Source organism: Eublepharis macularius, chromosome 4, assembly GCF_028583425.1.
Source record: "Eublepharis macularius isolate TG4126 chromosome 4, MPM_Emac_v1.0, whole genome shotgun sequence".
Classification (NCBI taxonomy): domain Eukaryota; kingdom Metazoa; phylum Chordata; class Lepidosauria; order Squamata; family Eublepharidae; genus Eublepharis; species Eublepharis macularius.
In genome coordinates, this window is record NC_072793.1 from 38,082,495 (window position 1) to 38,093,583 (window position 11,089).

General features: G+C 42.7%; 1 protein-coding gene across 2 annotated transcripts; it reads right to left on the reverse strand.

The window, feature by feature from the left end:
• Positions 1–887: 887 nt before the first annotated feature.
• Positions 888–10,824, reverse strand: TMEM220 (transmembrane protein 220). Of its 2 annotated transcripts, none has more exons than XM_054978259.1 (6): positions 10,681–10,824; positions 7,609–7,638; positions 7,132–7,192; positions 6,080–6,203; positions 2,525–2,584; positions 888–1,054 (listed from the first exon to the last, which is right to left on the reverse strand). In XM_054978259.1, exons 1-6 carry the CDS (start codon positions 10,801–10,803, stop codon positions 922–924), a joined length of 531 nt encoding a protein of 176 aa, XP_054834234.1. In that variant the 5' UTR covers positions 10,804–10,824; the 3' UTR covers positions 888–921. The 2 variants fall into 2 exon arrangements, with proteins under 2 accessions (XP_054834234.1, XP_054834233.1); XM_054978258.1 differs by lacking the exon at positions 10,681–10,824 and adding an exon at positions 10,396–10,671.
• Positions 10,825–11,089: the final 265 nt, after the last annotated feature.

The following is an 11,089-nucleotide window of genomic DNA, read 5'->3' on the forward strand; positions in this document are numbered from 1 at the left end:
GTGATCAATGATTTACAAAAGAAAGATAGCCCATCATCATATCCAATCCTACCTCATTACTTCAGTCCACTGAATCAGCTGTTTATGATTTGTAAATAAAAGGCTGTGTCTAGTGTGAGCTTCTGGCCACATCCTTGGAGATTATGAATTAAACACCAGGATGTACTATGCAGATAAACTGGTGAGGGGTGAGCATACCACTGCCGGACTGCTGAAAAGATACTCTCATCAAATCATTAGTACATTTACACTGCACTAACAAGCATAACCATCACTGGTCCTTCAAGGCTATTGTTTGGGTTAAGCTCCACTGGTTTAAATAGGAAGCTCAAACCATCTCTGGGCTCCATCAGCTCCCACAGACATATCTTTTCTGTCACATTTGACTAGGGTTGCCAGGCCCCCTCGATCTCCCAGTGGGAGATCGGGTCTGTTTAAGGCCCCTGTGGAGCATGGGAGCATTCCTGCGCTCCGCAGGGGCCCACAATGGGCCCGATCTGCGCCAAAACGGACCCGATCTGTACCCGTTTTGGCGTGGATTGGGTCCGTTGTGGGCCCTTGCGGAGCGCAGGAACGCTCCCGCGCTCCACAGGGGCCCCGATCCAGGCCAAACCAGGCCTAATCCTGGCTGCTGCTGTGAGCGTGGGCGCGCAGCACTGCGGGGGGGGGCGCGCATTGAAGGTGCGCCCCCCCCGCTAGCCGGGGAGGCAAGGGTGGGGAATCCCCCGCCCCCACTGGGGGTCTGGCAGCCCTACATTTGACCCAATCACAGGTACCAAGACACTGTTAACACAACCCTAGCCCATATGTCTTAATGCACAGGAGAATGAACTCATCTGGGTCACTGCTGCCATTCCTGCTGATTGGTATCTCTGATTGATCATTCATGAGCGCCAGAACTCTGTATTGGTTTGTTTCACCTTAAATAACAGTTTTACAGTGAGATGGCCAGGATGCCCGCATCTCTGCATTCATGTAGATGTACAGCCACATTACAAAGGGGAAAAGCGAGAGAAAAATTGCAATAGCCAGGCGAGCGCCACCCAGGGTATTTCTGGAAGGGGGAAAAAAACACAGATCCACCGTTGGTCATTCGATAACTGCAAATCAAATCCAACTAATGGGAATGCTGAGAGGTGAACAGAATGCAAAGTATTTTATTTGTCTTGCCTAAAACTACTTGGCCCTGACCTGGATAGCCCAGGCAAGCCTGGTATTGTTGGGTCTCAGAGGCTAAGTAGGATTGGCCTTGGTTAGCAATTGGATGGGAGACCTCCAGTGTTGCTATGCAGAGGCAGGTAATAGCAAACCATTTCTTGCCTTGAAAAGCCCAACAGGGGTTGCTATAAGTTGGCTATGACTTGACAGCACTTTCCAACACCAAAACAACTTGAGGGCAATGAAATTATGTTACAGAAGTGCCTTATGACAGTCGGATTTACTAGAATATAGGCTATCATTAAGTATCTCCCAAATAGTCTGGTTAGGTTGATTGGATTGGATAAGTAGGTACATAACCATTGTAAATGATTAAGAAACACATTGGTATTTATGCACAAAGATTTAGCATAAATTCCTATAAAATAATCCCATTTGAATATATATTTTTGAAATGCTTCATTGCTTTTTTTGTAGATATAAATGGTGAGTTCTAATTATACGTTAGCTTACTAGTTTAGAAAAACATAAGTGGTATGGGTTGTTGTGATCGACACGGTACATAAAACTTGCCCCAATATTTATTAATTGCAAATCTTAAGTGGAATATCCCCTTTGTTCAAAAACAATTGTTTTAATTGTCAGATTGTATGAAATTGCCATTTTTACTAGACACTAAGCAGCCACCTGGGCCGTTTCCAGACGGCTGACCTGCACCCAGGACGTCGCGCCACGTTTCAGATCGATCCGAAACGTGGCGCAACATCCCAGGTGCAGGTTAGCCGTCTGGAAACAGCCCAGGTTTTCTGTTTGTGATCTTCATGAGCTATTGACCTCTCTTTTAGTCATCCTCTATGTTCTGCAATAGATTAACACTCAAGAATCCAAAGAAGTTGTTGCTAGAGCTTGTTTGTTCACAGTGAGTCTTTGTTTTAAGCACCATATGTGGAAGGGAGATGTGTGTTTGCCATATGTTTTCAGAGTCCCATCTATCCTGGACATGTTAGGCAAAGACACAAAGGAAAGCTGAAACTTGGCTTTCCCATAATAAATGAAGCAATTCCAAGTCCCTGGCACACAGCCACGATATGCTGGCGGACGTCCCTCCAGCCCATGGAGCCTTCTTCCAACCTGAGTAGCTATTCTATAAGAGGAAGAGCCACTTATGCTGGAGGAAGGTTCCAAGCTTTGCCAAATGGAGTGGTAGGATGCATGCCTTTGGGAAGGACCAAACCATCAATCTATATCAAGGCATCAGAAAGCCAAAGTCACCTTGAGAGAGAAGGGGGCAATGTACAGTGCTATAAGCATATAGGTGCCATATTCCATAAATAATAAGTAGAAACAAACAGGTTGGAAGACTCACTTTGCTGAACCACGACACAGGCTCATCCAGACTGTAATAATCACTAGACCAGATAACTCCCTATTTAAAAAGAAGAAGAACTTACATACATAATCTGCCCACAGAATGAGCCATATGAAAGTAAATTTATCAATGAGCAAAATGAAATATAGACCTCTACTATAAAGATGTAAGATGGTTTCTCTGAAGCAAAGGGAGCAAATTCTTGCTTGGAACCAACTATAGAACTAGCCCTATTGGACACTGTAGCTTAATAATTGTACAAACATGATAGAAGAGATGGGAGTCTCAGTAGGGGGATATAGGTATCTTTGGTCAACGTTTCTAATTTGCTGGTCCCCTCCCCATCCCAGTGCTACAGAATTTATAACAAAATATGGATTTGATTGGACTAGTTAGAAGTGTCAAGTCTAGGCTGGAGAAGACATTTACTTGGCACGAGCATTATCCAATAAACTCGGGAAAGCACGTATGTCTAATGTATATGCAGTAGGAGTATTCACATTGTAGATGTTTTGAATTTTCAGCATAAAGCTTAGAAGAGTCATGGAAACATGCAAAATTAGTCTGATTAGGAACCATGGCAGGGCACAAAAACAATGTATGCACCATGAGCAATGACCCTTCCAATGCTAAGAAAAGCTATCATCTGTATCTAGTTTCAATGTGCTTAGACCCAAAGGTCTGCAAATCCATAAATAATAACAATAACATTCAATTTATATAGCACCCTCCAGGACAACTTAACACCCACTCAGAGCGGTTTACAAAGTATGTTATTATCCTCACAACAATCACCTGTGAGGTGGATGGGGCTGAGAGAGTTCTGAGAAGCTGTGACTGACCCAAGGTCACCCAGCTGGTTTCAAGTGGAGGAATGAGGAATCAAACCTGGAGCTCTGGATAAGAGTCCTGCCACTCTTAACCACTACACCAAACTGGCTCTCAAACAGGCAGTTGCAAAAGAGCTTGACATCAGGGACCTCATAGTGAATTTAAGCCGGTGTGATGTAGTGATGAGAGTGATGGACTAGGATGATGGGATCTGGGCAACCAAGGTTCAGTTCCCCATTCTGCCATGGAAGCTTTCTGGGTGACCTTGGGCTACCTCACAGGGTTTGTTGTGAGGAAAAAATGGAGGAGAGGATAAAGTTGGGATATAAATGAAGTAAAATTTTAAAAATAAAAAATAATTCCATACTTTCTGGATAGTCAGTGGATTATATACTAACTTACTCTCTGAACTAGTGTACAATATTACAATATTTTGAAAATTACAAAATAAATATCCATCATCAACATGAATGTAGGGCATAATTCCTAGATATCTAGATAAATGACCAGTGAGGCAATCCTGTGCAGCCATACTCCACCAAAATCAATGGGCTTACTAAAGTAACTGCATAGGATTGCTCTGCCAGTACCTCAAGCAACCAGAGCCCTATCATTTTGGTGTGGGGGGAAAATATTTAAAAGTACTATATTTGGTCTGGCATACCTACGGGACCGCTTCCCTCCCTATGTTCCTCCACGGCAGCTTCGCTCATCTGAACAGGGGCTCCTGCAGGTGCCAGGCTGCACACAGGTGAAGTCAGCAGCAGCCCATATATGGGCTTTCTCTGTGGTGGCCCCTATCCTGTGGAATGATGTGCCTGAGGAAGACAGAAGAGCCCCCACTCTCCTGGATTTCTGTAAACAATGTAAAACCGAACTATCCAAAAAGGCTTTTTACTCAAATGGGAGGGCTGTATTGTAGGGATGGGGTCTCAGATGCTTCACTAACGAGTCGGGGATCATAGATTTCATCACCATTTTTGCCTTATATATTATCTGCTGCTTTAAATATGTACTCCTATGTACAACCAGCGCTCCATGTTGTCTAATGTTAGTCCTAGAATTGATTATGTTTTGCTTCAGTATTTTTTCTACTCTGTCTTGGATCCTTGCTAATGCTATGTCTTTAAACTTGTATTTGTTTACCTTATGGTATTGTATTGAAATTTACTTACTTAATATTGATTTAGTAACCTCATACTGTGTAATCCACCTGAGAAAGGCGGACTATAAATGTCGTAAATAAATAAATAAATATTTCCAATCAGGTTAAGTTTGTCAGGTGGAGAGTTGGGGTAGAGACCACACTGGTCAAGATTTACATCATGCTACTTCTGTTTCAAAATCTTTTAAGACCCCACCCTTCAAACCCCCCTCCCTTCATTATATGTTTTAAAACAATTGATGCTATCTCCATAAACCAAATTTCGATAGTCCCATCTTCTGCCCTGTCCCTGTCTATATTCTTGGCTGCAAAACAGTATGGTTCTTAGGACCTTATAGACAGTAAGATTTTACATCAGGAAGATATCTACACATTGATGATGAGATTTATTTTCCGCCTCTCTGTTCAGTTCAGTTATAAGTGGCGGGGGGCGGGGAGGAGCAAGAGGACAGACAGTTGAAATGACCAGCAGTGGCAGAGTCCTTTTGTTGTTTACACTAGTGAGTTAGGGTTGATTAGGAAGTGTTAATCAGAGTGAGGTGGTGGTGAAAGTTTGGGGACACTGGGTTGGATCCATCCAGCTTTTTTGCAGACAATACCACATAGCACACCTTGGCCTATTACTGCCAAAAGGTCTCCTTTCTGTCCCCGACTAATTCTCCTGTTGTACTCTCCCTTGGTAACAACATGGCTGTGCCTATAGGCTGAATACTAGATCCAGGTGTTCATGTGTCTGCTTTCTCTCATGCAAAGTGGGGTGGGAAATTCACTTTGAACAGAAAATGGCAAGCATTCATAAGGGCAACTAAAACCGCCACCTGCTTTCCTTTCTGTGCATTTTCCCCCTACCCCGACTCAGATTAAGCAGCACCAATTGCTTGTTTTTACCTCCAAAGCCTATTTTATTTGACGTCCAGATATTTTTAACACTAACATTTCCTCTTCTCTTTGCTCGGGCAAGATTGTTAAAAGTAACATGTATGCCCTGTAGTTCATCCTCTTTTAAGTTGAATATCTTTTAGGGGCACATGGGATGGAGGATCCAGCCTCAACTGTGTATATAAAAAGTGCCTTATAATTATCCAATTTTACTCTCTCTCCAGAAAAACACCAGAAATTTAGACTTACAAATCAATTGTACTGTCTAATGATAAAAAAACTGAAAACCTACAGAATGTGTTCTAGAGCAGCACAATGCCATTGTTTTACTTGCTTGATATCCATCTGCAGATAGCTTACAACTTATACTCAATGTCTATCTGGTCAATACAAGTTATGATTTCTATTTGCCTTCTGATTCCTATTGTGCAGTCCTAAGTAGAGTTACACTTTTATAGGCCCATTGACTTCAATGGACTTAGAAGGATGTAATTCTCCTTAGGATAGCACTGATAGGTGCATCCTTATGGTCACCTCACAAGAGCTAAAAACAATTTTTCAAAAAAAATGAGGGGACAGATTTTTTTCATATTCATGAAAACATGAGACAACTGCTAGATAAACCTATATTTATCATAATTACGTGAAATTGGTGTAAAAAATACCTCATAACTCACCTGCCTTCTTCCTCATGCAAGATGTTCTTCTGAGCACTCGCCAACAAAGTGTACCCCAAAATGGCAGAGCCCACAACACAAGCAGCTGAGTGAAGATCAGATAGACTCCTCCATACAATGTTATCTAAGAAATGTAGTAAAACATAGATACATATTACAACAAAGTGTCCATATTAATGCTGAATTTATTTTTCTTGGCTGATCAGCAGCTTTCATTCAACCATAAAGAGGAAAATAACCTGGTTGTTTAGCTGGAACACAGTAGAGATCACCAAATTAGACAGAAAGAGATTCTTCAAGCAGGTATAAAATACCATAAAGATTCTGTAGAAAGCAGAAGAAGCACCACCAGGCTACCTTAATTCCAGAATTACAGAAAAGACTTGAGAAAGTAGTTAGGAAATGATAGACTTCATTATTAACAAGAAAAAGAAAGTAAGAATAGCATAATGGATAATGAATTTCAGAAACACAATTTTATACTGACCTGGAATTAGTAAAGAAATATATTTCCACCGGTTTTTTTAACAGAAGCACAACAATTTTTAAATATCAAAACAGCAAAGTTTTTCAGTGCAATGGACTGTCAGAAATAATTGTTAAGTTACCGCTGTGAATGCAGCAGCTTTTAAATACTTTCATGTCAAGTGGAAAATGTGGAAAAGGAAGGATGGACATATTTAAACCCAGAACTCCATCACAAAAGTGAGGAGGAACAACTATGAAAAATATTGGAATTAGTTATACTTATGTCAATAAGGCTACTGATGGACTGACAAATTAATTGTAACTAGAAAAGGATGTTCAAAAGAATTAAGATGTCCCATTAGAAGAAGACTGTAATAACTTTGGACAATGAATATGTTATGCCATCTAATACAATACTATTAAATGTTAAACTAGTAACAATATGGTTCAACTTTCTAACACGGGATATTAGCTGTTAGGGATTGTTTTTCTTCACCAGAAAATAAAATTATGTATCAACGGAGGAAGAAATGCAACCCACTGCGGCCTAATAAGGGAATCTGTTCAGGACATCCGTACTCTACCTGCAATTGGTGGATTAAGGCTGACAACCAGTGTGAGAGCTGCAGGCACAGCATACGCAACCTGAGAGTGAAATACAATAAATGAACTTTGTAGAAAGTCAAGGCAGGACTAAAGAGAAGCCAAAATAGCTTAGTCACATTGCTATAACAATTGTCTTACAGGAAAAGGCGGCAGTAAAGGAACCTGGTTGAGTAAGGGAGATGCATTTGTTCATATAAGTATCCTTTAATCACAAAGCTATTCATAAAGAGAAAAGATCCTGCTGATAAAATTGCCTGTTTTATCATAAAGAAGTGGAATCATGCATTACAATTATTCAAGTCACATGATACTTGGTAGCATTACATAAAGAAAATCATTAAGAACTCTAGATCAAACATGGGAAAAGGGCTTCTGCCAGGTAATAGGGCTTTAGGTTTAGCATCTCTACCAATGTTAAGTTCAGTTCATCATCATTTATAATAGTTTATACTTACTATCCAAAGTCCTGGATCAGGGTCATTGACCTGAAACAAAGAAGGCAGGGAATAAATTTAAATAACAAACTATTTCCATAGCATAAAAATTCTTTCCGCTGATTCATAAACTATTCCAAATCTGAACATTTTAATTCAAAACTCCAGGTTTAAGCTTAATTTCCTCTCCAATCAGCCTTGTAAACTAGAAAGCATTTTAAATTGTTCACATCTACACAGTAGCTAGCCTATTCAAACCTGCAGAACACTCAGTCCATTTGTACACCCTCTCCAGATCATGTTTGCTGCCCCTTCTTTATCCATTCTAGAAATATCAGTAATCTTTTCTCAGTTGTGAGAAGTGGAGACAGAATGCTTGAATTTCTACCATGGATAAAGGAATAGTGAACAAGCTGGTATAATTTTCCCTTCCCCACCAGGAAACTTGGAACCTCAACATTGTAAGGTAGGCAGAAGACCCAATTTCCACTGGCAATGATGTTTATTCTGCTGGCTCACATCTTAACCACCACTATGTTACAGCAGCTCTAGTCACGCCTGTTGAGCGGACACAGGTGAAGGCAATGCTCCATCATCTCCCTAGCACAATAAAGCAAGCAGATCTCTTCAAAGCTGCTGTACTCTTCAGAGGGCCTTCTCTCTGAAGTTGCCCTCAGTGTTTTCTAGCTAATGGTTACACTTGTTCCTAACAACCGTCTGATTTTCATGCAAGTTCAGAAGGCAGAAAAGTCCTTTTGACATTTCCCTCTGTCCCTTTGCCCGTTTTTTCTTTTAGCTGGCCTTCAGTTTCCTCCATGTTCTGTGTCCTATGTCAAGAACAGTTGTTGTCTGCCTTTTTTACTTCCTCAAACTGGAGTCACCAGTTCAAATTCAACATTCCCCAGTGCTCAGACATACACAAATTGGCATATTGCTGGAATTTAAGCTTCATGTCACTGCATTCACCCAGACACAATATTTCATTTGATTATTTTATCAATTACCAGGAGATTGCTCACTGCATATAGATTTCACCCAGATGCAATCAAGCAAGGATAGGCTGTATACATATTACTGTATTTATTTCTGTGGGGTAACTGAAATGGATTCTTTTATTGCTGTTGGAGAGTGCCCTCAAGTCATAGCTGACTTGTGGCGAACCCTGATGGGGTTTTCATGGCAAGAGACCAACAGAGGTGGTTTGCCATTGCCTGCCTCTGCAACCATGGTCTTCATTGGAGGTCGACCCTGCTTAGCTTCTGAGATCTGATGAGATCAGGCTCACCTGGGCTATTCATCTTATTTCTGATCTGGTATTGTTGTCTGTACAAATGTCTTAGTAATAGGAGGCGAGATGAATGGGTAAAGCCTTGCTGTGGCAGAAAAAGCTATTTTCTCTATTTTTCTATCTGCAGCTGATATATAACTAAATGGTCAAATTGACTAGATTCAGTCACAAGAGCTTCTGGTGTACGTCAATTTAAGGGAAACATTTGGGGGGAAGAATGTTCTTGAAGGGAAAATGTGCTTTGATAAGAAAGTATTGAATATGTAAATAATTATCCATCTTTTAATATACTAAAATATTCTCAAAATGCTCTGAAATTAAGGGGTGTGTGTTATTCTCTGGTTTCTTGAAAAACAGATCTGACAATTCTGCAAAAGAAAACCATATCGAGCCCTTGTGATGAGTCATATAATTAATAAACAGTTTACTAGAGTTCCTGTGCTTCATATATCTGGAAAACGGTAAAATACTGCTTGAGATCGTCTACTGCAGATTAATGCAAACATTTGGAATGCACTGGATATTCTCAGAAATGTTATAACCAGCTTTTCAATAAACTACAATCTTGCACCAATTAACGCCTCCCCCCTTATGTGCAGTGCTGACCCCCTCCTTTTCTGGTTAGTCAAATGACTGGATCACACATTTCCGGTATGTACTGAGGGTTGCCTTCCACCTAGGGTTGCCAGCCTCCAGGTAGTGGCTGGAGATCTCCTGGAATTACAACTGGTCTCCAGGCCACAGAGATCAATTCACCCGGAGAAAATGGCTACTTTTGGTGATGGACACTATGGAATTATGCCGTGCCAAGGTCCTTTCCCTCCCCAAACCCCTTTCTCCAGGTTTCATCCCCAAGATCTCCAGGAATTTCCCAACTTGGAGCTGGCAACCCTACTTCCACCTACAGATATTTACCCCTTTAACACATCTCATCTCACGTTGTTTCAACCACATCAAGCCTATTCTCTTAGTGCTGAGCCACAAACCTGACACCCTTTACAAATGAACACATAAAGCTGCCTTCTACCAAGTCAACCACTGGTCCATCATAGGCAGTACGGTCTACTCAGACTGACAGCTCTCCAACGTGTCAAGCAGAGGTCTTTCCTATCCCCCCGCCCCCGCATCTGATCCTTTTAACTGGGGATGGTGGGGATTGAACCTGGAGCCTTCTGCATGCAAAGCACATGTCTACCACTGACCTAGGCCCCCATCCCAGAAAGACATTCTCAACACAACTAAGCGGAGAGTGTTTACCTAGAATCGAACATGGGACCTTTCTGCATGCAAGCCTTCCCCTTCTGTGCCATCCCACTTCTCCCTCACAGTCCACTTCCACCTTAGGCTTTCATTCGGCCATTCGTTTACCAAAAGGCCCCGATGACATGCCTACTGCAAAGCTCCTTTGCCACAGATGCCTTCTTCAAAAGCATTTTTGTCGCTTGAGCTGCTATTGGCGCGGCAGCCTCCAGAAGGTTGAATTTGTCAGAAGAACTCCCGGTGGCTGATCCCCGCCTTACCCTTCTCCGCCCTCCTGCTTCCGGCCGTCCAAATCGCCCCGCTTTCTGTTTTTCCGTAACCAAGAGCCCGCCGCTTCTCTCCCCGACTGCTCCTGCCCAGACAAGCCCATTGCCCTCTCTACGTTGCCCCAGTCCCCCTGGCATCTGCATTGTGTCTCCAAGTCCTCTCCCTCCTTTGCTTCCACCGCCGCACGCACCCTGCGCAGTGGCCCAAGCTAGCTTTTCCCCTGCAGACTTCTGTGCTTTTCTAGTTCACCCCACGCGCGGCACTGGGCGACCCCCGACCTGCACGGCCCCGGCTAGCCCGAAGAAGACGGCCATGAGGAAGTTGCTGAGTCTCCAGAGCCTGCTAGAGGCCCTCGAGGACGCAGAGAGGGGGCCCTCAGCAGCCTCAGTCGGCGACTCCATCGCCCTCTGGCCTCTTCCTGCCCGCGCGGCTCCGTGATGATTAACCCGCCTCCTTCCCCCTCCCGGCCGAAGAAGAGCAGGGGCTCCAATGGAAAGCCTGCAACCCTCAGCCTCAGCCCTGCGAAGCAAGTTTCATAAGTCGCCCACCCTCCCCACGCCACACGAAGAGCGTAGCAGGCTTTTGTAGTACGTCGTTTAGTAAAGAAATTCCGTAAGAGTGGCCGTGTGAGCCTGTTGCAGAAAACGCAAAAAGGGATTCTTGGGCCCGGGTACCCTAAAGACTAAC

Excerpts from the sequence above, each read along its gene's own strand:
- TMEM220 (XM_054978258.1), bottom strand. The coding sequence starts at position 10,545 with ATGCAGATGCCAGGGGGACTGGGGCAACGTAGAGAGGGCAATGGGCTT. Across the intron at positions 7,193-7,608 it reads CTGATCCAGGACTTTGGATA|GTTGCGTATGCTGTGCCTGC; the intron begins GTAAGTATAAAC and ends TTTCACTCTCAG. Across the intron at positions 6,204-7,131 it reads CCTTAATCCACCAATTGCAG|ATAACATTGTATGGAGGAGT; the intron begins GTAGAGTACGGA and ends TACATTTCTTAG.